The following is a 27,719-nucleotide window of genomic DNA, read 5'->3' as shown; positions in this document are numbered from 1 at the left end:
TGAAACGCGCAGTGAGACTGAGAAAACAGTGTCATTAGGAGCAAACAGAGGAGCCAATAACCTTACCAAACCTGACAACCCCTGCACCCAATGTGCTAAATGGCGAATAAATTACTTTTCTGGAAACAAATTTAAGTGACTGAACACAAAAAACATTCAAATGAATACTTAGCTCACAGAAGATATTGTTTCAAAGGGAACTGAAGCTTGTCTTTTAGTATCAGTTACACATGTTAGATTAGATTGTCTTAGATCTCTACAAATCTACAAAAACATTAACTGGCAAAATCCCATAATATGTTACCAGTATGTTGAGAATCTTTATGGTCCAAAAGCCGCTCAAAAGATTTTGCTTTGTTTTAATTCAGTCTTAACAGCAAAGCCATAAATATCTATCAGATAAGACAGTGGTATGAAGACAATAGATAAGCCGAACGATTGTCTGTTCAGGTCTGACCAGTCACTTTTTTGTGCAGAGGTTAACTTGCTCCAGACTGCTGTACACTAAAACAAACTATGCTAACAAAGATACATTGGAGCATGTAACTATGAATGAAAAATATATTGCCATTAGAGTAAAAAAATGTAAAAGTTGGACTAGACCAGCCAGATAAAGTTACTAGTTGAGATTGTATTATAAGTGTAATTTTTATAGTGAATATTCTCTAATGTAGAATGACAAACTGCCTGAATTAAAGGTACACTATATAAGTTTTCTGGTGGAAGACTCGCCATCTTGATCTCTTTTGAAATGTTTTTGCTTTCTCTGGAATTTCATCGATATATTTTTGTTTTTCATTCCTGCTCTCTAGTTTTATTTTCTTTTAAATAGGTTTGTTGAAGATGCTGGTTTAGATATTGCCAATGATCCAGACTTAAGTGAGCTGTTTAGGGCTGCTCTGTCAGTCTGATGTTCTGGTGTGGAGTCGTCTGGGTCGCTGCAGGTCAAAACACTTTTCAAAAGACCTGGAAGTTGTTATTAAGTTGCTCTGGGTTATGTTAAGGACTGAGCAATGTAATTATGTAAAACACAAAATAGTGAGCTGTTTTATCTTGGTTTTAGCTAATGCGGAGAACTGGTTTATGGGAGTTGGCTGTTTCTCTACACATCTTTGATCACCACAGAACATGTAACTCAGAATGACAGCTTGCCTTTCAAAATGAGATGTATACTCCTGTAACAATAAAAGGTAGAGTTACATGGGGTCACTGAAAGAGCATAAAGCATGCGGTGAATATTTCATAGTAATGACACAACGGACAAATAGACTAGATAAAACAGATTTCGAGATAAAACTACAATGATATGATGATCCATACTGCAAGACTTTTTGTGCCAGCCCCATATCTTAAAAAAAATGCATCTGTCTGAAAGGGCATTTGGGTCGAACAAATAAAGGAAATGTATCCTTTTGCATGCATAATGTATAGTGACTGAAATTAATGGCATTGTAAAATGTGTAGTTGTTTTGGCTTGATAAAATGTTCTTCATCCAAGATTCAGGACATAGGATCCTTAAATATGGTGAATTTGTTATAAAACCCAATTAGTTTTCTGCTTACAGAGAGTAGGTGTGGACCTTTTAATACGGTACTGATAGGTCTCCTGAATCCCTGAGCCCAGGCTGTCTGGTGGGGGCTGCAGGTCTGAGCCAATGGAGAGTGCTCGGCGCTAATGTCATTTCAGTGCGCCCTTCAAACAGGAGACCGTAGCGCATTGTAGGCTGCAGCCGGAGACGTGGTGACAGTGGGAGAAGTCAGACCACGCTCTCTCTCCCTCTCGCAACTCTCGCATCCATTACCTGGCTTCCCTGGGCTTGTCGCTTGACTTGAGCTGGACTTGGTTCAGTTATTCGGCTTGATATGTGCACAGTCTTCGGACTTCTCCACTGCCAATGAAACGCAGCGAGAATCTCTTAAACTTCAGGAATATCGATTGTGGATATTTCGCACATTACGGAGAAAGACTTTGAAGGTTAGTACGTGTGTGCTTTTTTTGCAAGAGCAAAAATCAGCGTTCTTTACTCCATAAGAGGAGTTGGGGATTTGGATTTATATCAAGTAACTGCAGTTTGCGAACCTTAATTGGCCGTTTAGTGCAAACAAACAATGAATGCATTAGAGAGAGCCAAGTAAAACAAACAACCTAACGACTCACTAATAGAGGTCAACTGCTATTTCTGTGTCATACTGTTTATACATTCTTTAAACTTTGCTATACTGATCTGCGCTTTTACGCATTAGCCCAAGCGGGACATGATTCCCTTATGCGTAAAGAAACAGAAACCTGATTTCTCTGACTCCAAAAAGTCTCCATCAGGGTGGTTCGTGTGTGTTTGTGTGTGCGTTAAGTGCCGGGTCTCTGGAGCCTCCAGATGTATGGACTCAGCTGTCGCCTGTCACTTTGGTGACAACTGGTCGGCGCTCCATGACCGCTGTCTGTCTTTCGCAGTGGGTCTCTATAGCTGTCAAGAATGCTGTTGAGTGAGGAGGAATGTGCTCGCTCATACACCCCGGCCACATACTTTATACTGCACAATAAAGGCCTTTTAAAAGTGATATTCTTAGTTTATTTTTTCGATACTTTAAAGTTGCACGTTTGGGTGCGTGCACAAACTGATTGCGCAAATGGTTACTTTCATGACTTCATCTGTAGACCTATGCTGACATGCAGGCTGAGGTGACCTACGTAGCCTATAGAGTTTAAAAGTAGCCTGAGCGAATCCATCTCTCCTTGTGGACCTCACAGAAGCTAAACATGCCATAAAGTGTTTCCCTTACTGCACAATGACACACCCTCGCGTCCCAAACATTTCCATTCTCAGCTGTGATTTAAAGGGCAAAACCTGCACGACACTGGGGAGCGCGCACTGTTATGTTAAACCAGAGCCATCTATCATAATATTTTGAAAGAGCTCTGAAAGTGTTATGCGCAACGGGGGCACACTTGGCTCAACTGTTTTATACTTGGATATAGATATAGACTTTCACATTCATTGAATATGAATATTATGAAGATGAATTACTTTCTATTGGCTTAGACATCATTTGGCTACTTGCAGGCCATATAGAGATGTTTCTGTCAGCACGAAACCACAGCGCCAAACCACAGCGCAAAGGTAACGGCGCCCTCCAATGGCCACAATAAGAACTCTAGGTTTCTAAACTGAACTAGGCTACAACTCAAACTTACTAGAGTTGAGGTGTTGAAGAATTCATTAATGTTATAGTACCTGATTTTCTTTTGATATTGCAAAATTACTCCTATATTGAAACGTTGAATGGCAGTGCCACTCATGTAAGTAGCACTTGATTTAAAAGTAGCACAATCTGCACAGGACCTTGTTTGTTAGCCCATGTGTAAACCCAACAGGAGCAAGTCTTTAGTGGTCCAGATGGGCATGAGAAGTGGCACAGTGTATAGAGCTCAAGGCTGCTGCTGCAAACTGTTTGTGGGAGGTTGGCAGGAGACTGGATGAAGTACAGCTTGTTGAATCGCTGGTGGTCCGCTGCTTTGTGGTCTCTGGGCTTGGCACAGTGGACAGCGGCCTCCATGGTCAGATTTAGGCCAGTTTTACTCTAGTCTGTGGTCGTACAGTAGAAGCGTGAAGGTAGAAGTCGGTAGTAATTAATTATATTTACTTAGTTACATGTACATTAATTTTGAATAAATTGTATGTACTTTAAAGGTGCGCTACGTAACTTTTCTAGTGGAGGGTCCAAAACCTGCTTATCTCCATAGATTTGTTACTGGAATGTCTTGAATGTTCCACACAATAACACTCATGCCAAATTATAATGGAAACATACTTAATGATGTAAAATGTACTATAAGAATAATTTACATTCTAACACCATTTAATGCCACCCTTCTTTTAAAGGTCCTATATTACACAAAACTGACTCATGTGAGCATTAAGCTCTGCTATAATAGTGTTACCGCCTCAAAAACATACCTGGAGTTGTGTTTTGTTTCATTCACACATGTTTGAGTAACTCTTTATTATTAGTGCTCTGTTCCACTTTGTGATGTCGTGTAGTAGTTTTCAAGTTAACAGCTACCTTTTAAATTAAGTTCAGAAGAGATTGGTATTCCAGGGCTGAAATCATCCAGATGATTGTAGTGAAGGCGTATGGCGTTTAAAAACACAGTGGAGCACTTCCTGTATTACCACATGACATTACAAGGTGGAACAGAGTGTTTTCTGTTTGAAGAACTCAGCCTAAATATACAGGATTTGCATGTTAAACATGTGTGAATGAAACAAAACACAATACCAGGTATGTTTTTATTGAGGAAACAACATTATAACATGGATCAAAAAATAGCATAATATGGGCCCTTTAAATCTGAAATCATTCCAAATACCCCCTGGTTAGTGCTTGCGTACCACCAGGGATCCCCATACCCCTGGTTGGGAAACACTGCTGTAAAGAGGTGAACCTGCTCACAGTAACAATGAATGAAATTATATTTTTAGCAAGAAAATAATCTATAATTTAATAAATGCAAGATAAATAAGTTTACGGCCATCCTGTGTAATTTTCCAGAGAATGCAATAACATGTCCATGTGTGAAACCTCCACCTGAAAAGTTACAGCCACATTATACATTTATTTAGCTTATTTCTCCCCTAATGTTTTCTTGTTTTCCACATTGTTGTTTCGATCTGATAACTTCCATCACCACAATCACCATTATTTGCAGTAGTTCATTATTTTTTCCAACAACTTTTTTTTTTTTTTTTCTCTTGCACGGTATTATTACTATTACTCTACTCGGCCTGGATACGATCTTGTAGAACTTGAATGGGAATTGCCCTTAGCAGCAGCAGCGACACGCATTGGATCCACATGCTAAACATTAATGTAAAGTGATTAGAGGCAGTTAGTGATTTAGCGCTTCCAGGCACAGCGCTGTTTATTAGCAGTTACAGGATGGAGTTGTAGAGGAAGATATTGGGTTTGGCTGGCTGACTGCAGCTCTGTGCCTGAACCACACTGTATAATTGTGGGAGAAGCCCTCAGACCACCACGATGATGAAAGACAGGCTTGGCACACATGTTTCATTATGGGTGCCCTGTACAGACATGATGCTGGCTGCCTATAAACTACGCACATCACCACAGCTTTTATAGTGGCTCTGTTTAAGATAAAGAGGTCAAAGATGTCAGCGATCTGCGAAGAATTCAACAAGCCTATCCAGCTGAGCAAAATGAATCTCAATCTAAGCTAAAATGCTATTTGAATGGCCGCAATTAGCAAACTCCAAAGACCACAATTGTTATTTTGTCCTCATGGGATTCCAGGCTTCTCTCAAGTGTTAATTCTCCTGGGTGTGTTTAAATTGTGGACTGTTAATGGAATCTTGATTGTAAAAAATGAATTGCAAATCAAATCAAAATTGCAACCAAGATATTTTTCCAACACATATCACATAATGTAGTTTCCCCCAAAAAACTACTGCAGTAAAAATAACATAGTAGTAGTTAGTAATAGTTGTAGTTAGTAGTAATAAAGTAGTAATAAATGTAACGTACTTAATAGTGTAACTTGTATTTGTAAATTTGCTCATAGTAAAGAGCCCCATTGTTATCCATCTATAAAACAGTGGAGTACCTTCTCTGGCTCTATCCATCACATCCTGACAGAACTGCTATGGCAAAAGAAAACATTTTACTCTGAGATAGTCATTTAAAGGCCTTCCACATTTCCTCACTGCACAACAGGGGCTTGGCTCGGAGCTTTCCGGACTCCCGGCTATAAGTCCGTTATGCTCACACGCTCCTTCCTGTGCTCTTGTTCTGCTGTTGACATTATGAGGTGGAGATGCAGTTGAAGAGGTCAGACCAGGATTTAGAGATGGCTTTGCTGAATTAGCATTTTGATTGGGTTGGTAGGTTGCTAGGCAGATCATGAGATTGGTACGTTGAGTTGATATTGTTATCCCTTGTAATATCCAGTGTAGTCATTGTAGGCATGCACAGTTTTGGAGGGAAAAAGTATTGTTGATTTGTGATCCATTTTTTTAAAAGTAGGATTCTGTTTAGGATGTTTAAACAACTCCAAGACAGACAGAAGACGGAAATATGAACTGATAAACTAATACAAGAACGACAAATCTCTCAGAACATGTTTGTAGAGGTCTAAACTACAGGTTCAAGATTTTTTTTAGAGAAAGACATACTATTAATTGCAGCCTTTTTGTATTGGTCCAATGCCTGTATAAGTGAGAGAGTTGTGTCAGAAGGGGCATCTGGTGTAAAATCCTTGTCACTATGCAAATAATAAATAGGCAGTTTACTGTAGAAGCCTGAATATAAAAAGGGAGACTTAATTTTGTATATAAAAATGTATATTAAGACTGATTCAGGCTTAGTAACTGTTTAATTAAGAGGTTAGAATTAGTAGTTGGGGTCAGGGAATTAAATATTTACTACAGCACTATTAGCTAACTCAGCCAACTATTCTTTAATTATGAAGTTTTTCTCCATGCTTTATTATGGCTATTAAAAGTGTTACCTTTTTAGTTGCAACACGGCTGGCCTTTTCACAGTCTTTCAGATTTCAGTTGAACTGGGACTGTGTTGGACTGCGGATGTGAATCTCATATAGCCTAAAGTAGGGCACATGAAATGACATAGACGTTTTGCATGGGCTGTGATTCATACACCCCCCTATGAGCGCCAAAGTGTTATCTTCTCAAAACCTGCACAAAGTGGTAGAACAATGCTTTCCTCTGTTTCAAATTACATACAGTGCTTGGACATGTCTCCTATGAATCACGCAAGATTTGAAGGTGACAATTACATGAGCTAAGACTGTGAGGTATGTGTAGAATAACAACATGGACTAACACCTGGGTCAGTATTGACAAAGTGAATGAACTCTATATATTGTGAATGAAGCCGCAGCGATTTGAGTCAGGCCAGTTCAGAGCACACTGCTGCTTACCGTCCTCACACAGTCCTCCCTTCAGGGCTGGGCAGCATAAGAAAACATCACATAAGCTCACCAGATGTGCATATGTCTTAAGCTACAGTCATGGTTAAGTCTAGTTAGGCCTGTCAAGATAATTACTATATCAACTTATCCTACAGTATATGATAGCTGGAACAATATATTTCGGGGCTCAATAGTTATGGTGAGTATATTTTTGCAATATTGGGGAGATTTTTGTTATTTTTGTTGTAACATGATACAATTTGATCAGCAGAGGGATGAAAAAGTTACTTCTCTGGCTACTTATTGGTTCATTCTGCTATTCATTTGTTGCAGCTCAGGCCTTTTAATGATACTGTCTATTTAAAAATGTCTTTACTGGGATTCTCCTGCTTTGTGTCAGTGGCATAAAGTTGTTTCAATATTATCGATTACTGCAATATTTCTGTGTAGTGATAGATCGTGCTTTAAAATGTGTTATCGTGACAGGCCTAAGTCTAGAGAATTAAAGTGTAAATCTAACCATAGGTAAAGGTAAAGGAGATTCTTTAAGGCTAGTTCACTCATTTCTAATTGAGATGTCTACAGCCAATCGTCTGTCAGTAAAATGATCTGGTTTGGAGCAGAGTTCAGACTTTGGACTAAAACATTTGACTTATTTATAAGTTAAATGCCAGTGATCAAAACTATGCATAGTTTATATATAGGAAATTCATATTAAAAGACAATTTGATTTGTTTCATCAGTATGAGACAATAAATTATGATTATCATTGCATTTCTTTTGTCATATCGCTTAGCCTTATGTTGTTGCAGTCACATATACCTCGAAAGCAAGTTATTAAGAAACAAAAGCCAGAGATTTCTTCATACACTGAAATAAAACTGTCATCAAGCCCAATGTCAGACTTGTTACATCATCAGTCGGCTAAGAAGAGGCAATTCACAAACAAGTTCTTTTGAAAAAAATAAGCTGTACGGGATAATTTTACTAGTGAACTTATAGAGGAGCATACCTGTCAGCCAGTTGTATTGATTTATGGATAATTTTGTGAGCAGTCTGGGTCTTATCTTTCTGTCACATGTTAGTTACGCCCCAGCAACAGAACCAGGCTGAAAATATCCTAGTTAGAGACCTCAGTTTAGACTGCTCCAAATATAACTGTGTCTGGCTGGCAATACTCCACCTATTACGTCTGCAGAGTACAGTAGCACAGGACGCTAACTGAATGTACCACAGCTATTAACATTACTGACTATTAATATTGAAGTAACACTACTTGTAATGTAGCTACTAATTCTACTATTTACACCACAGCAGCATGTTGTGTCTAATATTTGCTTATGTGATTTCATGGTTCAGGGGTGTACAAGTAAGCTTCAGATCTTAATTACTTCCTTATGGCATGTGTAAATTTAGAATTTCAATGGGATAGTGAGAGCTTAGTTGTTCCATTTTAAGCACACATTATGTAACAACCGCATGCTATATGTCACACACACAGAATACTGATATCGAATATCGGTGCCAATCCAGAAAAAATTGGGTATCAGCACCAAGATATCAGTTCAATTGATATTCTGTTTGGACCGGTGTAATAAAACTATTTACTGGATGATGTTGGCCCAGAATTTCAAATAACGTTTGGACTTTTGTGTATAAAATGGTGTTTTGTAGTCATTGTGAGTGTTACATAACACATTTTGATTAGGTGATTAGGTTCTGTTTTATTAGTTATTTGTGTTTTAAGCAGCGGTTGAAGAAGTACTCAATTTTGTTACTTAAGTAAAAGTACAGGTCCCGGAGCAAAGGAAATACTCAAATAAAAGTAAAAGTATCACATGAAAAAGTCTACTTAAGTAAAAGTATTAAAATGCCTTTTTAAAAATGTACTTAAAGAGTAAAAAATTATATTGTACAGCTTTTGAGGCCTTATAGGGCTTCAAATGTAATGATTTTGATGTGACGATTTGTGCTGAGTTTTGTCCAACAGAAACAACTAAATCAATCTTTTTTTCCTAGCTGTATTTTTGCTTGCTCAAATTTTGGACGTGTTTAAAATAAACCCCTAAATTCTAAAATGTGTACTTAAGTGCACTACTTTACTACTTCTAATTCGTTACGTTCCACCACTGGTTTTAAGAAAATAAATGCTATTTTCAGTATCGGTCAATAGTCAGGACTGAAAAAGCTGTAACGGTCCATCCTTGCTTTGAAATCCTGAGGCAATGTGTAAGTGGCTCTGTAAAACCTCTTTGAAACAAATCTTTATTATAGAGGCTTTCCCATGAAGTCAGACAGGTTTTGACTGGTCCAAGTGCAGTCTCATGATGGCTCCTGTACATTTGAATGTGAATCACATGAGGAGGTAAAGGGGTCATCCCGAGTCACATCCCAGCTACATGGAGATGGCTTCTTCTTCTTTTACTGCCTACTTAATGACTTCAATTGTGTCCTATTAAGTTGAACTGTGGTGAGGTATGGTCACTCCCCAGCATCAGTGCAGTGTGTTTAATTAGACGCTAACAGTATAACAGCACAGGAATGTTAATCATTAGTGGGATCCTGACTGTGCAGCTCGTAATCGTTTCAGAATATCATTGTTTTCTTTTGAAGTTGGAGAAAGCGCTTCCATGTGTACAAATTCTCTCTACACATTTTTAAGGTGGTCTTTTAGTGCGTTTTGTTAAGGCGGCCTCATTCATGTGTGGGTTTGGCCCGGAGCAGGGAAACACTCAGGAAATAGTTTCTGTGCATATGAAATGTTGAATGTGGACTTGAAGGAGATGGAGGGAAAACGTCCACATGTGTTTGAAGTTTAAGAGTTGTGTGGGAGCGTTTTAAAGTGTGAGCTCACAAGAACTCAGGACAAGTGCCAATTCTGAACACGGACAGTTTTGTTCACCTGACAGCTGTTCACTTTAATTAGATAGGAAAACAGGAGAGTACCAATAGAAAGTATCAGTGGGATGTTAAATAAATATACACTATTGGGAGGTATTTTACGAAAGGGTGAAAATTATTAAAGTCATTATATAACTTTGCTGTTGGTCTGCCACCCGCTATTGTCTATCAAGATTTTATTTTTTTGCTTGGCCTGGAATATTCTGCAGTATGGCATAAATAAAATTAAAAAAATGTGTCTCCATGGAGAGGCAGTAAGAGTCTTGAGCAATAAAAACACATAATTAATAAAATGCAAGATAGATGAGTTAAATGCTATACTGTTAAACATTCTATATGAAAGGCAGTAACAAGTAGGCCCACCCATTGCCCCCATAAATGCTTTTGCACTGAAATATATCCCTATATTTTAGATATTTGGACATGCTATGTTCACACCTGCTTCCAACTTTTGCACATGACTGTATATTTGTATTATGTGTTTATCCAAGGAGACCACACCACACAAGATTTACTCTGTGCGGACCTATTGTCAGTTAGTGTGTACTATAGAAGTGTCCCATTCATCCTCATCGCCTCTTTGCGCAGACAGACACAGGCTTTTGTTGAGTTATAGTCTCCACAAATAAAGGGGCTTCCTGCTTTTAACTGCCCCAAGATCCCTTTTGCTACACTCACTATTGTCTCCAATGAGCTCCAGTCTTAACAACTAGGTGAGAGAGTGTCAGGGGAAGGTAAAATATGGCCCATGTCAATCATACTTGTCTGCTGGGTTTGAAAAAAAGAGTAGGTCGTCTACAGCATGCTAATGGAAGATGTAGACAGGTGATGAAATGACATGATGATATGTCACAGTGGCAGCCATTTTGTTTCTGATTTACAGTGAGATACATCTATAACGTCAAGGAGTTAGACAGTATGTCTAGCTATTAACACAAGGCCAAAATCATGACCTTGAGAACAAAAAATGTTTAATACTTCTTCAGACATATGTAAATGTTTTCAAGGCACCATAGCATACATTTGGAAAGGTGCTATACAAATGAGTCTTTGTTAAAACATGATATTTAACTCTCTGAATACATATTTTTGCACATTCCATACATTGTCATAGTTTGTAGTGTCGTTACTGAAATCAAAATCATCCTTTGGGAGTCACACCACCTGCATTGAAATCATTCAAAAGTTGCATTTCTATTTTTTTTTTTATTTGTTCTTCCTCACTAACTAAAAAAATATATCATTCAGTGCTTTCAAAATTGGGAGCTTGTAGTTAACTCATCAAGTGCTCTTCCAATTGTGAAGTTGTCATTATTTTTGGGACTAGCATTTGGGACATGTTTTAATCTACCTTATCGCTTAATATTTGATGTATATATTTGTAATAATTGTAGTAAAAGTTGTTATTTACTGTGCTGTGTGTTGTATAATTGAGTAAAGCGGCCGTCGCCCTCAGCTGCCTGTAACGTGTCGGGGTGAACAGTAAAATGGGGTTACCTGGGGGTTACGGGCCTAACAAGCACACAGTCTGACCTGGGTTTGTCAGCGCCAATCTCACTAAGTCAATATCACTGCACTGCCTGCCCCACCAGTTGACCTTTCCCCCCTCTTTCAAGGCGTAAAAAGGGATTGTTGTTACAGTAGAGTGATAGAGTTTTATTGGCCTTTATAACTGAGGCTTTTGTTGAGCCTGTGTCGTGCTAATACCCATTGGCAAGTCATTTAAAAACCTGGGGAATGCCTATGTTTTATAAGGCAGCCGCAGACCAATGGGAGCTGTCCAGAACAATGCTCATCAACATTAAGTTAGAGACTGACCTTCCTTTTGCCCTTTTGGGATCTTGGTTTACAACATTTCCTGAAACTAAAAGACTTAACTAAGAGGGTCATTTACATTTACTTGAGAAACTGTTTGTTTTTGTTTTTTTTTAATTATTATTATTAATTCTAATTAGGGGTGAGCAATTTGACAAAAACATTATTAATTTTTTTTTTCCTCAATTTTTTTTTTTAATTTTTTTTATTACGTCTTGACTTTCAATATTGTTTTCCTGAATGTAAACAAGACTGAGTTATCATTTTAAACTGTAAAAATGTCTTTCTTTTCAAGTCTAAACCACATGCCTTTACTCACAGAGGATTTCCTGTGGACCTCTTGCTTAAAAAGCCCCAATTGACTGCTTGAAATGATTTAATCTCAATCAAAACACAGCTCTAAGCAATGTATTTCTACTTATGTAATATTCCTTTAAGAGTAACACTCTCACTCAAATACAATTGTGCATATTTCTTCTTTATATGTAAAAATAAATATTGGGCCTGTGTATATAATGATCCTTTATGTACTTTAGATTAATTTCCCACTGGATCACTGACATACCCTTAAGTAAAACTGATGTTTTGTCCAAACAATTACACAAATTGGGTCTGAGCAAATACTTATTGTACCTAAATATACTAATACCAGCTTTTATTTTCAAATTCCAGAGTCCAGATTTCTTCTTTTGTCCAATTTTATTTTGGAGTAGCTGTTGAGTTTTGGCCTACTCTTCCCATCATCTGACAATCATGTTAATTGCATAATGTATTGTTTTAGTGAAGATTCTTGCTTTTATAAGGGGCTGTCATAAGACGTGTTTGAGCCAAGGGAAGAATGTGAGTTTATCACGGGGCGGGACTTATTTGGGCTCCTAATGGTTTGTGTCCTGTCATTGTTGGGGCATGCTGCCGCTGATGGAGCTGAGGGTGGGTTTTACTGTGGAGAAGGTGCAGACCAGGTGTGAGGTGCTGTTTTAGGTCGTAGGGGCATATGACACAGGAATGAGCCATAAAGCCCCTAGGACATGGAATTATGGGTCATCTGCAGCCCCACTCCAAAGGGCAAAGGTCAGGGATGCTCAACATGTCTCTCTTTATATTGGAGAAAGGTCCAGAGTGAACCTTGAACTGGGCCTGTGGTTACCAGTGTTAACTTTAGCCTTCATACAGTGTCAGGTTCACATGTAGAATGTCTGTAAGTGATCCTTGTGTTAGCCACAGTTCATTGTTACAGACTGCTGAGTCTTCACAAACTGTCCTCAAGTGACCCTCATCAGACTTTGCACCTCAATGAAATGAGGTGATGTACTTTTGTTATCCTTTTGTGATGGTCTGTGCCTGCAGCTTTTCAAAAATTGTCCTAACCTGAATCACAAGTCTTTCCCACACATTTTATGCCTAATCTGCATGTTTTATAGAAAACTTTCTACCATGTGTAAACCTGTTTTTTCTTCTTTTTATGGAAACTTGTTCCCCTCTTAGCAGTCTTGAATAGTAATCTTTTGTCCACATTAGTGTACTGTCTTACCCTTGCATTTGATGAATGCCCCCTCCCAGGGGCAGGATGATGTGTGGACCCTCCCCTCTAAGACTTGCTAATGGAGCAGGCTGGTGACTCTTTAGGGAGCCACACAAAAGCCTAGTGCTGCTGTGAAAGAACGTCTCCCAGTCCCTGGACTTGGCTGCTACAATGGCTTTGTCCTGTATAGTATAGACCTGCTGTATAGACTTCAGTATAGTCTGTACCACAGACAACTTCAAACTCTTGTCTGCCATGTTTGAGTGACTTAGCTGATTCATACGAGAGAGAAGTGACAGTGGCCATCATCTGCCCACGCTCAGCACTTTTAGCACATGAGGGTGAGGAAGTGTGATTATGTAGAGATGATGGTGCTGACAAGGACTGTCCATCAACTGTCTTAAAACTTAAAATGGTCTTGTCCTTATTTTTTGTGTGTTTTAAAAAACTTAAAGTACTCAGTATCAGCTACCTATGAAATGTTTATGCAGATTAAATATTGTTATACTACATACATAACTGTAATACCTTACCATGGACACAGTCAAACTATTGATTAAAACTATAACTAACCATGACCCCATGTTACCCTGTTAATGTTGATATGCTTTTTGTAGAAAGTCACACATGGGTATAATAGCCTAATAACAGCAGGAGGATGCTGAGGTGCCAGTGTCCAGAGTTTGACCTGAGTCTGCACACTCGGGCTTTATAGAGGCAACAGGAAGGACTGCAGCGCCTCACATTCCTTAAGAGGTGAAGGAGAGGCAGAGGTCAACAGCATCCTGCCTAAAGACTCACCATTTGGGTATCATTGTTCATAAACAACATTGTTAATATGCTACTTTTGCCATAGTAAAGTCCAAATGAGCTTGTAGTGAACCGAAGAATTGATTCTCAAGATTTTCACATCTTGACAGAAACCTAAACTATTATAATTAATTGAGCCAACCAGTGACTGAAACCAGGTCTAAACCATTACAGCTCTATCATGAACAAAACTCACGAGTGAAAGATTTCTATGTAGGTGGGTTTGGCGTTGGGCTGAACAATTTTGAAAAAATATCTAATTGCAAATCTTCTGATTAGATTTGCAAATAATATTTTAATATTAAGATTATTAAGTTAACATTTAAAACATGTCCAGGAGAATTTAAAAACTGAAATATGAACTGACAAACATTTTTTGTACACAATATTTTGTTGTTTGTGGATGAAATTATGGTATTTAAAAACTTGCAGATTTGTGATTTGCCATTCAAATTACAATTTGGATTGCGATTAATCTTGCAGCCGTAGTTCAGCTTACTGTTTAAGAATCACCGGCTGTTTCAGAGACATTTAATGAAGTTTCTTTCATTTGGTCTTTTTTCATTATATAGGTACGTTTACCAGACCTGACAATGTTACAAATGATCTTGGACATATTAAAGCTGTGTTTGGATTAGGTTAAGCCTATAATACATGGTTGAGGTGCTTTGTAAATGACGCAAGGCATGCTATAACTCTTGCTTAATTTTTGCTGGCACATTTAGTGAGAGATGGCTGATTGAAAACGCCAGGACTGCAATAATAAGCTGTTTTGTACTGCATAAAATAGAGTATCTATTCCACTGTATTCCACTGTAGTTAGTGAAGATATCTCCCAGTCTAAACCCACAAGACACAAACCACTGCCTTAACCAAAGCTTTACCGCTGACTGCAGTAAATTATGAGTAATAGATGTGGGTCTGCCTTGAATGACTTATAAAACACAGATCCTGTTAAGTCAACTCTCTGCTGGAGGTTCTCATTGTGAAGCATGTGCTAAAATCCTGGGAGACGCCTTGGTTTACAATACTGAGCTGTGATTGGCTGTGCAGTTGTAAAGGGGCGGGCTCTTGGATGTATGGGTAAGGAGGAGTGGAAGCCCGAAGTGACCATCTGGTTGAGCTACGTCATACATACATTCAAACTTACACTAGCTCTCACCACAGAGACTTCTTAAGTTTGTAGCATGTTTTGACATGGACACAGCAAATATACAACTTGTTCAGATCATGAAATATCGGACATAGGCTAAAATACCACACTGCCATGGAGAACAAAAACTGGATAAACTGGCTTTAAGATTGGTTTTCAATCAAGGTAAGATGTAATTTTGTTTCTGCAGCAACAATAATTTGTTGTCAGTGCTAAATGTTTTTGCCTTATGTGACTGAACGAATGTGTATTTTATCTTAATGAATGCTTGATGATAACCTCTAATGAAGATGCCACTCCCATTTGGCTGTTGAAAAAACTTGGTAGACCAACTGATAACTTCTTACCAAGTCAACAAAAACACACTTTTACCTCAATTGTTGAATTTATATAACTGCATTACAGGCTAGTATTAATGGAATATTTAAACATCTCAGCATGAGTCTCTCTGAACTAGGGCTGGGTGATATGGTAAAAAAATAATTAAAAAAATAAATACTTACTATGATACTACTATCTTGATTTCATTTTTTTCTCCTCAAACATAGAATAAAAATGTCTTTAATGCAAACAATAGCCCAATATGTTCTTCCAAAGCCTGAACTCTGCTCCACCTGACGATTAAACATGTCTGAATCTCGATCTCAGTTCAAATTCGATTAGTTGTCCAGCCCTACCCTGAACCCAAGTCTTGTTTTCCTCCAACACCAGAGGCCAGACTGTGTTGCTGAGTTAGCATGAGCCAAGTTAAACATGTCAGTCCGGTCAGAACTGACAGAGGGACTAGTGTAGGGCTCTGTATGTGTCCACTTCCCTCTGGAACATAGACAATAATTGAGCTCACGGCAGCTTACTTTCCCCTGCGCTCTCCCAAGGCCTGTTAATCCAAGGCTCTAATGACTCACTTCATGGGAAAGTTTAGAAACAGAATCTAAAGTTTTAAAAGTAGTTTTACTCACTTATTACATGCTTTTTTGAAAAATTTAAATGCACATGTTGAAGGGAAGTTATGCGTTATATATTTAGCAGAATAGCTGGGTTTCAGATTACATCACAACAAGCTATAGGACAAAAATCTTTAATACAAACGGGGTCAAAATACAATGATATCAATAGGGAATCCATCTGAGAGCATGGCATTAGAATCTGAAAACTGCCAATTGTTGTGGAAAGCCAAAAAGTAATACTATTGTTACTTCTATATTTTTGGAAGTATAGTACAAAAAATACCTAAAACAATACTCAAACTATTCAACCCTTATAACTGTTAGTAGTAGTATAGGTTCCTTTTGAAACACATGTACAATGAGATTTTAGCGTTAATTCACCTTCATTTATAGTTAGTGGAAGCAAAATAGTGCTCCTTTTGTCCTTTGCAGAAAAGTATAAGTTAAGTTATTTAGAAACAACTAAATCTCCCCCTATCACCTGGCATACACAACATTTCCAGTCTCTATTCAAACTGGCCTCATTAACATCTTCATACATGGCACTGTGGTGACCCCCCCCCCCCCCCCCCCCACACACACACACACCTATAGCCCTTACTGGGTCGGATCAGTCAGATGCAAGACCTACAGCTCCCCAAGCCATGTTAACAAGTGTTCTATACAAAGGGACCATAGGCTGTTAAACACTGAGGACTACAGGGGTCTTGGTATAGTGTGGGAGGAGGGCAAGGCCAGTAGGGGACAAGCCAAGGGGCCTCAAAAATAACCCTACAAACTATAGTTGCCTTGTTAGAGGAAAACTGTAAAACTAGTGAGACCGAATGTTCAATGGTTCCTTCTACTTAAAAGGGGGTCAAAGGGGAAAGTTGAAATTAAAAGGGAAGGTGACTAATACAAGAAGTTAATGAGCAGATTGCTTTGTGACTCAACCTAGCGTGACCAAATCTTTGCCAGGAAACATGAAAAAGTCTCCTAGCTCCTGACCAGACCTGTCTATAGTTAGCCATCTCCCACGTGAAGCACAAAGCACTCTCAAACAAGGCCACATTTTTGCGTGTTATTTTGGTCTCATTTGCAAGTCAATAGAAGTGAACAGAACAAGATAGTGTCTGATTCCTTGCCTCTGCTTTTGGAAGCCACAGCAGAGATTATCTTGGCTAGAGGGCTTTAATGTATGTGGAGATAACACAAGACCATCTAACACGCAAGACAAGATAAACAGTGCAGGCTTTCACAAAGGGATCATTGTCAACAACAGTAATGAGCCATATTATGAGGATATACTTGTAGTAATAAAAATGACGACACCAAATACTGATAAAATAACAATGGTAAAGTTATTCTTAAACTTTGAAAATTTCAGGGTTAGATATACTTTCCAACTGCTGGGTTTCAGATGACATCACAACATCATGGGGGGCAGCTGAAATGAATAATGTTAAAATGCAGCTTTTTGGTGAAATACAGTGAGTTCTAGAGGCTACTCACTAAGTTCAGCCTTTGTCATTTGTTTATTTAGGATATATCTTTAAAAAATACTATGTAATCACTCAGGAAAACCAGGTCTTGCCCCTCATCTGGCAGTATGACATCATCACAATCTAAAATCTGAAAACCACCAATGCACCACTAAAGTTTTATATCTCATTATGTAAAGAATCCACTCCACTAATCTTACTAATTTTGGAAATAGTTTTGTGTGTAATCATTCATTTGATGCTACACGCTCTAAAAATGCCTGTGTGTCTGAGTACAAGATGAAGCTATAGTTTACAAGGCCTCCCAGGTTTGCCCACATTGGCGTCAGTGTAAATATGTACATTACTTCTTTAAATATGCACAGGGCCTCCACACTCCCGGGGTAGTCGACATATATATCACGGCTGGAGGGAGAGAGAGGGCAGATTTGGATGGCTCGGTCTTTCTCATGTCGGCTGCGTGCACTTTTCAAAGAGCACACACCCAAGAGTGTCTGGTTTTCTCAGCTGTCTCTCTGTGGCCTTGTGTGCCCTCACTGGCCATAGGGGGTAAGGGCACAGAGAGCAGGAGTGGGGGTCGGCAGAGTATGGGACTGGACACTGGTTAAGACTCCTATCTGATCATGGTAAGAACGTTTGGGCTTTAAGAAATAAGTACTACTAGTGATACTACTAGTACTACTGCAACAACTACAATAAAATATAGTTTGTTATGTGTCCCCTTGATGAAATTGGTGTACAGAGGTTTTACAGGACTTTGCACATAAGTGTAGCATATATTGATTTCATCAGATTCTAATAGCAAGAAGTTAATCCATTGGGATCACCTTCTACTAATACTACTACTACTGCTGCTGTTACTACTACTACTGCTGCTGGAATATATAGTGACTTGCATCCTGGATACACATTGGATTATAGAGCTCAGTTAGAATTTCAGGTGCACTTATTTCTAGTTTAAATATTCTGTAAAAGTTAAAAGTCTATCTCGAACTTCTGAGACTTCACACTTAATGGTTAAAACTGCCTGTCACTCAGAGCATGGCAGAGGTGAAGCAATAGGAGTGGGTAGACTACCTTTGTCTGCATTTGGGCAGCAATCGTGATGATCAGATAGTCACATAATAGTTGTCAGTATTAGACCCCCCATAATTCTCTCCCTTTATCAGTGAAGATAATCTCGGTCATAGCTACACCCCAGCTATGCACACACAGCTGTTGTCCACTTGTTTTCAATGGCTTTAATACATTCAAATGAACCCTTGCTTGAAAATGGTAGTGTGCGTTTATGTTGTATATTTACTACTATACCACTTATTCAACCACTTAACATAGTACAGTGGAATCCGTTGGTGCCACTTGTGCCAACACTACGTTCAAAATTCTCTCTTTCATCTAATTTCTTTCTTAACCTATCAACTGTCTCTATCTACTAGCCTTCACCTGTTTGACACTGCATGAACATGTAGAAGATGAAAGGACAGTGAGACAGTCAGTCCAGCAGGTTCAAAAACAAGCCCTCCAAAGAAAAAGGGACATTGTGGACATTCCCCATATGGTGGTTGGCCTGTCTCATGTTTATTCAGTCCTGGATCACATCATACAAGACAACCTCCCTTCTTAAGACATACGAGGTAGCGCTATTACTCACAAGAAGTTTTACAGATAAGCGCCAACTTTGAAGCAGCTAATGTGAGGTATTATTCCTCCTTATATGAGATGATGGTAAACCAAATTACACCACTCCGTAGGAATGTTGGCTCTACACAGCACTTCCCAGGACTGGCTGTTTATACAAGTAATTCTGCATTTACAGTCATGCATTTATGAATAGCTAACTGCCTGTTATTGTCCCCATAATGAGAATGGACGTCACCTCGCGAAGCTGCAGGGAATTTCCTAATGATCTCTCAAGCCACAAAAACCGCATGAGGAGAGCACATGCTTAAATGCTAGTCAGAGAAATGGCTATAGTTCTTTTTGGGGTAGACGCATCACTAAAGATACTGCAATGGTTCTTAAACTGTGGTATGGAGACATCTGTGTGTGGTGCAGTTAAAATACATTTCTGATTTAGATTTTTGGGGATCATTGTTTAATCTAGAGCAAACGTTATTCAAAAAATAAGATAACATTTATTCAGTAAGTTTGTTTTAGATCATGTTTAAAACTGACTTGGTACTGGATTTGTCCTACACTTCTTTTGAAATTAGCTATTGGAAATACAAAAGCTGGAATAGCTTTTAATGGTGCTACAAAGTTGTGTAAGGAATTAATGGTACCAAAATGACACAATAAAACCTAAATTATTTCTTCTTCTGTGTGTCCAGTGAGCGGGGAGTGGGATGAGCCTGAGCAGCGCAGTACCCTCAGTCGGCCTACAGGGCAGCGCGCGTCAGCAGGACTACATCATGGAGCAGAAAGTCGGTAAACTCAGCTTCGGCTTCCAGCGCAGTTCCACATCTGACGATGACTCCGGCTGTGCTCTGGAAGAGTACGCATGGGTCCCACCTGGACTCAGACCTGAGCAGGTAAGCACAAGGCACACTTTAAGCTGTAGTATTTATACAACACATCTGGAAACTCTATTTGCAGTTTAGACCCTCTTTTTATTTGTTTGTATTTTTTGGATGTGCATGTGCTCACCACACTTAGTGCTCCCCTAGTGGTCTAACACAAAGCCCACACAAAACTCAAACAAAGCCTTGTGAGAAAATATTTGTCCTTCCAAGTACCACCAGATCTAAACCAGGTCTATAACAGGACTACGTCAGGTCTAAACTAGGACTCAAGAAGTTCTAAATCATTAGTTCTTAACCAGGATTAACCCAAAATATGAATAAAATTGACTGTCACTTAAATAAACACTAGATCTCTACAGGACCTCTCGTACCACCAGAAGAGCATGATTATAACCATTGGCACCTATACCACAGTTCGAGAAACACTGCTCTAAAAGATTCTCTATTAGCTCTAGTTCATGGTAAAATGTTTTCAATGGAAGCACTGAAACTTCTATTAAATAAATACAGTTGATATCTGAGCAAACAAATGGAAGAGGCTCTGATCTGTCCCAAAGCATATATTTTTGTTACAGACGATCACAGTTAATACCAAATGAAGCATTTACACAATGATACTAAGCACTCAAAGTGAATTTCTGCAAAACTCTCCAGGCCTGTGTAGCTCCAACAGGCAGCCACTTAAATACAGGATGTGTGCGATTTTATTTACCAACTGTGGCCTGGCAAGTCTGTTTGTCATTATCAGGGATCTGTTAGAAAAGGGAACTTTGATGGGTCACAGCGGCCATCTTTGGAAGGTCTGCAATCAAGGCCTTCTAACAACCCCTCAGTCATGACTTTGGGGCAACTAGTGTGATGTGGCAGTGCTCCTAATTTAGCCACTACTTTTGCACAAGTTTGAACTGTTTCCTTTGTTAAAGAGAACACATGGATGCAATGAAAGGGGTGGAGGGTATGCTAAAGGGTAGAGCCAAGCATGCTTTTGTTTGCTAGATGCCTGTGTTAACTGTAATGCCTTTACTGCAGCTATTGCCTTGAATTGGCTAAGTATTATGGCTCCATTATTACAGTGAAGAAACACACAGGGCCATGGTGCAAGTTGACTGCCCCCCTTGCCCCTGGGAAGGTAACTACGGTATGGAAATGTGCATAATTTATGACCAAGGCTAGCTCTGATGATGATTGTCAGGCTAAATTGCGCTAGCCCCTCCCTTTTAGAACTGCAGGAAGTTGGCCTGAAACCTACAAGACAAGCACATCCTACCTTTTTTTTTTTTATCTCTGCAGCTGTAATGGTCCCTCCTCATAAAGTTTGAGTTTTCATTGGAGAGCCCTGGGGGTCAAAGTGCCATGGGGACACGTTGCTTTGTTCTGTTCCTATAGAGATAGACATATGACTAGAAAGAAACTAATTGGGCCTTTTCAGGACTGCACTGCTTTAAACTATCATCACATAAAATGAAGAAAGGATAAATTGGTTCACTGAGTTCACGATAGGATATAAAGCTTTTGCAGTCCAACCTGTGATTCCACAAAATCGGTTTTCTATTGTCCCAGAATGTCAAAACATTTTGGTTTTGTCTTTAGGAAGGAGTTAGGGTTAGGTGTTCTTAAATTAGGATTGCAAATGATCAATTGTTGTCATTTGGTAGTTGCAATTTTTTTCCTCAATTAGAAGTTTTGATGCTTTCTCTAGCATTTGCACCCCTACAAAATCACTGGTGTCCATTACTGTTATGGACAACTTTTTGGATGCTTTTCCTGATTTTGTGTTTGTTCTTTTGCAGGTTCAGATCTTTTTCTCCTGTCTTCCTGAAGAGAAGGTCCCTTATGTGAACAGCCCCGGTGAAAAATTCCGTATCAAGCAGCTCCTGTACCAGCTGCCACCTCACGATAATGAGGCGAGTACATTATGAATTCATATCAGCCGCTGATGTTAGCACTTGGCATCTGTGTCAGCATCATATCAGGGGATTTTTGTTGAGCGATCTTGTAGGCATGTAATGTGGGCACAAAGCGACTCTTGACTTGATGAGTTTATGGTGTTTGCCTGGAGCCCCCACCAGTCAGATTCCTGTCATAGCAGTGGTTAGTTTACGAGGGGCGCACAGCGGGGGAGAGAGAGAAGCTTTATGTGATGCCACCACCGCAGTGGCACCAGTTGGAACAGGCTGTCTCCCTGCTCTTTTGTTGCCCGTGCTCTTGATTTCACTCCAAACACAAGTACTGTTTGTGTAAACGTCTGCTCTGGCTCTGGTTACCATTGCGGGAAACATCAAAATGGCTTGTTGTAAAAATGAGGGTTCTCAATCTGTGGGCTTCTTGTCAGGAAGGCAGAGACAGGCAAAGTGTTATATTGGCTTCGAAAGACTCCATTCTGGAAAGTTTTCAATTAAGATATTCCGATTACACTTTATAATAACTACACCTTAATTAGACTTAAAGAAGAGTTAATTCATAATGAACACATTGTTTATAAATTGTTTTGAATCATTCAGACTTAATAATTGAATTAAGGGGTTAGGAGTTAAGGTTAGCGTATGAATTAAAGCTTAGTAACTTTGGGGTTAGGTTTAGACGTGAGGGTATTATTTAAGTAGTTATGAAGCCTATAAACCATTTCTTCATTATGAATTAAGTGTTTCTGCATGCTAAGGCTAATTAAGTATAGTTATTATAAAGTGTTATTCCATTATCATCATGGTTTCCCTTGATTTGAGTGTTAATCTGACTAAATTAATACTAGCCCTTTGTGTTTTGATAGTAGAGATGTGATTTTTTTTCACCATATTGGTCAATCCCAAATTTTGATTTAGTTTCATCTTGCCATATTTAAAAACAAATAAAAATTACTTTCAATATTAATTTCCTCAACATAAACAACACAGATTTTTAATGAGTTCCATTTAACACAAAAATAGCCCATTTCCTTCCTCGAAAGTCTGACCTCTGCTCCAAACCACATGCTTTGGCTGTAGACATCTAAAAAAAAACAAAAAAAACAAGCATGTCATGACGATTAGAAATAACTGAATCTTGATCTTGATTAAAATGTTATTATTTGCATAGCCTTAATTGATTACATTTTTCTTAAATCATCATTACACACTGTGAATCCTAATTGTTCCATGTCCTTATCCAGGTGCGTTACTGTCAGTCTCTCAGTGAAGAAGAGAAGAAAGAACTGCAGATGTTCAGTGTCCAGAGGAAGAAGGAAGCACTCGGGAGGGGAACAGTGAAAACTCTGCCTCGTAATCTCCTCAACAGTGTTTGTGAGCATGTAAGTACTCATTTAAACTTTAATTACTTGCCTCATTAAATGCATGGCAGAGAGGAAGTGGTGGTAAAACGTTGCCTTGAATGACTTGGTTTTGGTTTTGAATTAAATGGTTTTGTGTTTGGACTTTTGTGGGAATCAAATCAAAGGCATTTTCTATTTGTATCAAGACTGAGATCCTCTATATTGTATATTTTTGGAACCAGTTGAGTTCAGAGTGCAAATGTGCTTATGGTAGGCCTGTCACAATAACACAATTTGAAGTGCAATATTACAGAAAAATCTAATGACAAATGATTATAATGCTGACACAATAACCTTGAAGCAGCATAATCCCAGTCTATGTTAAGTGAACCAAATTGTACAAAAAAGTGGCTAGCAATAACTAAATAGTACAATGAAGTATTTTAGTAGTTAGTTATAATATCTATAATGTGTCTTATATGTACATTTTTCAACCATCTAAAACTCACATGTCATCATATAGGTCTAATACTACATACAAAAAAACACTAGTGCAAATAAAAGGTATAAATGTTGAGCCAGAAAATATATTGTGTGAACTATAGATATGCAATGTGTATATATTAATGTGTATTTTAAAGAGACAAAAAACTTATAATAACCAATAATTAATAATGTATTTGTTTGTTTTAGTGTGGTGAAAGCATCAATGGTGGAGAAATGGCAGTGTCTGCATCTAGAGTGGGCCCTGGGGTGTTCTGGCACCCAGCTTGCTTTGCCTGTTCCACCTGCAGCGAGCTTCTGGTGGATTTAATCTACTTCTACCACGAGGGAAAGATCCAATGTGGACGGCACCATGCGGAGCTGCTCAAACCACGCTGTTCGGCCTGTGATGAGGTAAGATTGTCTGAACCAGAAGTAGAAAAAAAATGAAAATTGTTTAGGTATATTGTATTGAGTATTTTTGTGTCCACAGATAATCTTTGCTGACGAGTGCACTGAAGCGGAGGGCCGTCACTGGCACATGAAGCACTTCTCCTGTTTTGAATGTGAGACAGTTTTGGGAGGTCAGCGTTATATCATGAAGGATGGCAGACCGTACTGTTGTGGATGCTTCGAGTCTCTCTATGCAGAGTACTGTGAAGCCTGTGGAGAACATATAGGTAAGACTAATCATTATTTAAAGCCCAACCCTGTAATATTTCAGCCAAAAAAATATTCTGAAACAAAGGCATTTATTTTATTACTATGCTTTTATTGTTCAAAGAAATCTTGAAAAACATACACTCTTGCTCTAAGGGGGCCTGTATATCCACAGACCTGATATGTAACCTTTCTGGTGCAGGCTCTGTAACTTGCTTGTCTCCGTAAAAATCAAAGAATGGCATATAATTGTCTGTCTCCATGAACGATGTTGCAAAGTTTAGTTTTACTTTCTATATCCATGGAAACATGCAGGTAGCAGGCCTACCACCAGAAATCTTACGCTGTCCCGTTATAAATAAGCAAAAAAATTATTCATATTGTTGCCATAGACGCCTAAAACAACACTACACAAAATTAGCTGGTCATCTATTGCAATGTCCAAGGAGTTGGAAAACAGCACACATGCTTGGATCTGCTCTCATATAGATCAACGTTTCACTCCACTCTTAAAACTCCCTTTTGTTTCTTATTATCCTCTTGTCAAAAAATATGGGACAGAAAGAATTGGACAGTATTTACTTTCCTTTAAATTGTCCTTTCAGGTGTGGACCATGCTCAGATGACCTATGACGGACTCCACTGGCATGCCACTGAAAGCTGCTTTAGCTGTGCCCAGTGCAAGAACTCTCTCCTGGGATGCCCCTTCCTGCCTCACCAGGGCCGTATCTACTGCTCCAAGGCATGCAGTGTGGGTGAAGACGTGCACGCCTCAGACTCCTCTGACTCTGCCTTCCAATCGGCCCGCTCACGAGAGTCCCGAAGGAGCGTGCGCATGGGCAAGAGCAGTAGGTCAGCTGATCAGTGCCGCCAGTCTCTCCTCTTCTCACCCTCTGCCAACTATAAATTCCCTGGATTAAGTGCCAATGCCGAGGACACTTTAACTAATAAACTGTCCCATATGAACTTGTCTAATGAGCATTTCTGGAGGGGCCGCGGCGAGGAGGCCGAAGCACCAGAGGATCAGGAAGAATGGGCAGAACATGAAGACTACATGACACAGCTACTACTGAAGTTTGGACAACATGGACTGCAACAAGCCAATGACTCCAAACCTACAGATTTTTGGACAACAGAGACAGAGGCCCAGTTGGAGCAGGACTGTGCTAAATCAGGACAGGGCAGTGGGGCTCGGGTGAGAGGAGGTCTGGCCAGTAAGAAGTACCAGGCAGACAGATACTGGGCCCAGTCCCAGGACGGCCTGGGGGACTCAGCCTATGGGAGTCACCCCGGACCTGCCAGCAGCCGAAAGATCCAGGAACTAGAGCTGGACCAAGGAGCTGCTGAGGACAGTCAGTGGTACAATGGCTCTTTGGAGTGCATTTCTGATCAGTTTAAAAAGATGGAGCCCAACGTTCGAGATTCCATGGACTCGCTGGCTCTGTCCAATATTACCGGTAAGAAAGTCAATCATTTGCATCCAAATAATTTCTATTATATATGTACTATGTGCACTATAGCTATGAAATGTTATTTCTTTCCTCTCAGGTGCCTCAGTGGATGGCGACTGCAAAGACAGAGGACTATCATTTTCTTTACAAGGATTTCCTGAGCTCCAGACAGAGGACTGTGAAAAGAACAGTAATATGGGGACACTAAACTCCTCCATGTTGCACAGAAGTGCAAACTCTCTTAAGAGCCTTGTGTCTGAACAGGAAGCCACTGTCAGCCCAAAAGTACAAGACGTGCCTTTACCAGATAGTAGGCCCAAATCTAACATCCCTGCTCTGAGGAGAGCTCGCTCACAGGCCAAAACTCAGCAGGTCAAGTTCTCCGATGACGTGGTGGACAACAGTCAGTATGAGCTGCCCCTGCGCCAGCCCCCCATGAGTGAACGGACTCACCGCAGGGCATTTCACTTTGAAGAGCAGGGACAGGACCCTCATGCAGGACACCACCATCACCACAGGAGGCGCCGCAGTCGCAAGTCTCGCTCTGATAATGCTCTTAACCTCCTGCCCAAGGAGAGAGCTTCAAAGAGTTTTAACAGAGATCCCAGAGAGAACGCTGTTGGATTACATGGACACCCAAACACTATGTCCCAGTATGGTTTACATGGACCTGTCATGAGCAGATTCACTGGACTGTATGGAGATGAAGAGGATGACCGGTGTTCCACCTGCTCCTCCTCCTCATCAGACTCTGAGGAGGAGGGCTTCTTCCTGGGCCAGCCCATCCCCCAGCCTCGGCCCCATAGACATTACTACATGGAGGACCTGCCCTGCTCTGTGGCAGGTATGGGCTCTCCCTCGTACAGCCAAAGGACTAAGTCCAAAAAGAAGAAAGGACACAAGGGAAAGAACTGTATCATATCCTAGATGTCTACACTCTCATCTTCACTTGGATGAACAATATTTGTTATGGACACTGTTTTAGCCAGGCTGCTTGTTATCGATGGCTTCATGGCACTCAGTTTATCAAGATGTTTGTGTGAGACACACGTCTGTTCTGCCGCTTTATGCACCATGTATTACTGTCTTTCAGCATAACAGATATTTAAAACACTACCATTTATTTAACGATGCAATTTTGTATATTGTGTAGAGTTGAAAATGCCTATTTTTATATCCCAGAGTTTGTGCCGTTTTGTATTGGTTGGTGTTGAGATTGCATTTGGCGCTATATTTCTAGAAATATCCAAACAATATTGAGACAGAGAGTGTGACAAAGGCTTTGAGAAGTGGTTTCTGCTTTTGGAGCGCTTACAGTAGATGAACACTGAGTCCAATTGAAGGCCTGGGTTAGGGCTTGAATGGTTCATTTATGGGCCACAATGTATAATTAACAAAGCAATGTAATCTGTATAAATGTAAAAACTGGAATATAAAGACTGATACTTGTAATAAAACTTCTATATACTGTATATATATATATCAAACTACAGAAGTTTTTTTTTTTTTTTTTTTAACATTATGTGGCACACCAGTTATTAAGATCAATACTGTATTTTGACACAAAAACAAGTACATGGACAAATTCAATTTAAACCAAATAGCATACCATTCTATAGGCAATAGGAGATTTGTATAAAAAATAAAACATTTAATACCAGTAACAGACTTTGAAGGTAATACAGCATGATTAATATTGTTACTTTATACTTTACATGATTTGTTATAACACTATTGTGGATCTTTGACATCTATTACACAGTAGTTTTTTATTGGAGGTAATT

General features: G+C 39.4%; 1 protein-coding gene across 1 annotated transcript; it reads left to right on the top strand.

Moving 5' to 3' along the window:
• The first annotated feature begins 1,699 nt into the window (after positions 1–1,699).
• prickle1a (prickle homolog 1a) lies at positions 1,700–27,719 on the top strand. The gene is made up of 8 exons (XM_033968490.2): positions 1,700–1,975; positions 19,906–20,106; positions 21,888–22,001; positions 23,243–23,380; positions 24,035–24,238; positions 24,318–24,504; positions 25,090–25,941; positions 26,033–27,719. The coding sequence occupies exons 2-8, from the start codon at positions 19,921–19,923 to the stop codon at positions 26,860–26,862; spliced, it is 2,511 nt and encodes an 836-aa protein (XP_033824381.1). The 5' UTR covers positions 1,700–1,975; positions 19,906–19,920; the 3' UTR covers positions 26,863–27,719.

The sequence above is a fragment of the Periophthalmus magnuspinnatus genome, chromosome 6, assembly GCF_009829125.3.
Source record: "Periophthalmus magnuspinnatus isolate fPerMag1 chromosome 6, fPerMag1.2.pri, whole genome shotgun sequence".
Lineage (NCBI taxonomy): Eukaryota > Metazoa > Chordata > Actinopteri > Gobiiformes > Gobiidae > Periophthalmus > Periophthalmus magnuspinnatus.
This window is presented reverse-complemented; position numbering and strand designations above follow the sequence as displayed.

Bases quoted from the DNA above. Each gene is read 5' to 3' on its own strand.
- prickle1a (XM_033968490.2), top strand. From the start codon at position 19,921: ATGAGCCTGAGCAGCGCAGTACCCTCAGTCGGCCTACAGGGCAGCGCG. The intron at 22,002-23,242 runs GCGAGTACATTA...GTCCTTATCCAG, and splicing joins TGCCACCTCACGATAATGAG to GTGCGTTACTGTCAGTCTCT. The intron at 25,942-26,032 runs GTAAGAAAGTCA...CTTTCCTCTCAG, and splicing joins GGCTCTGTCCAATATTACCG to GTGCCTCAGTGGATGGCGAC.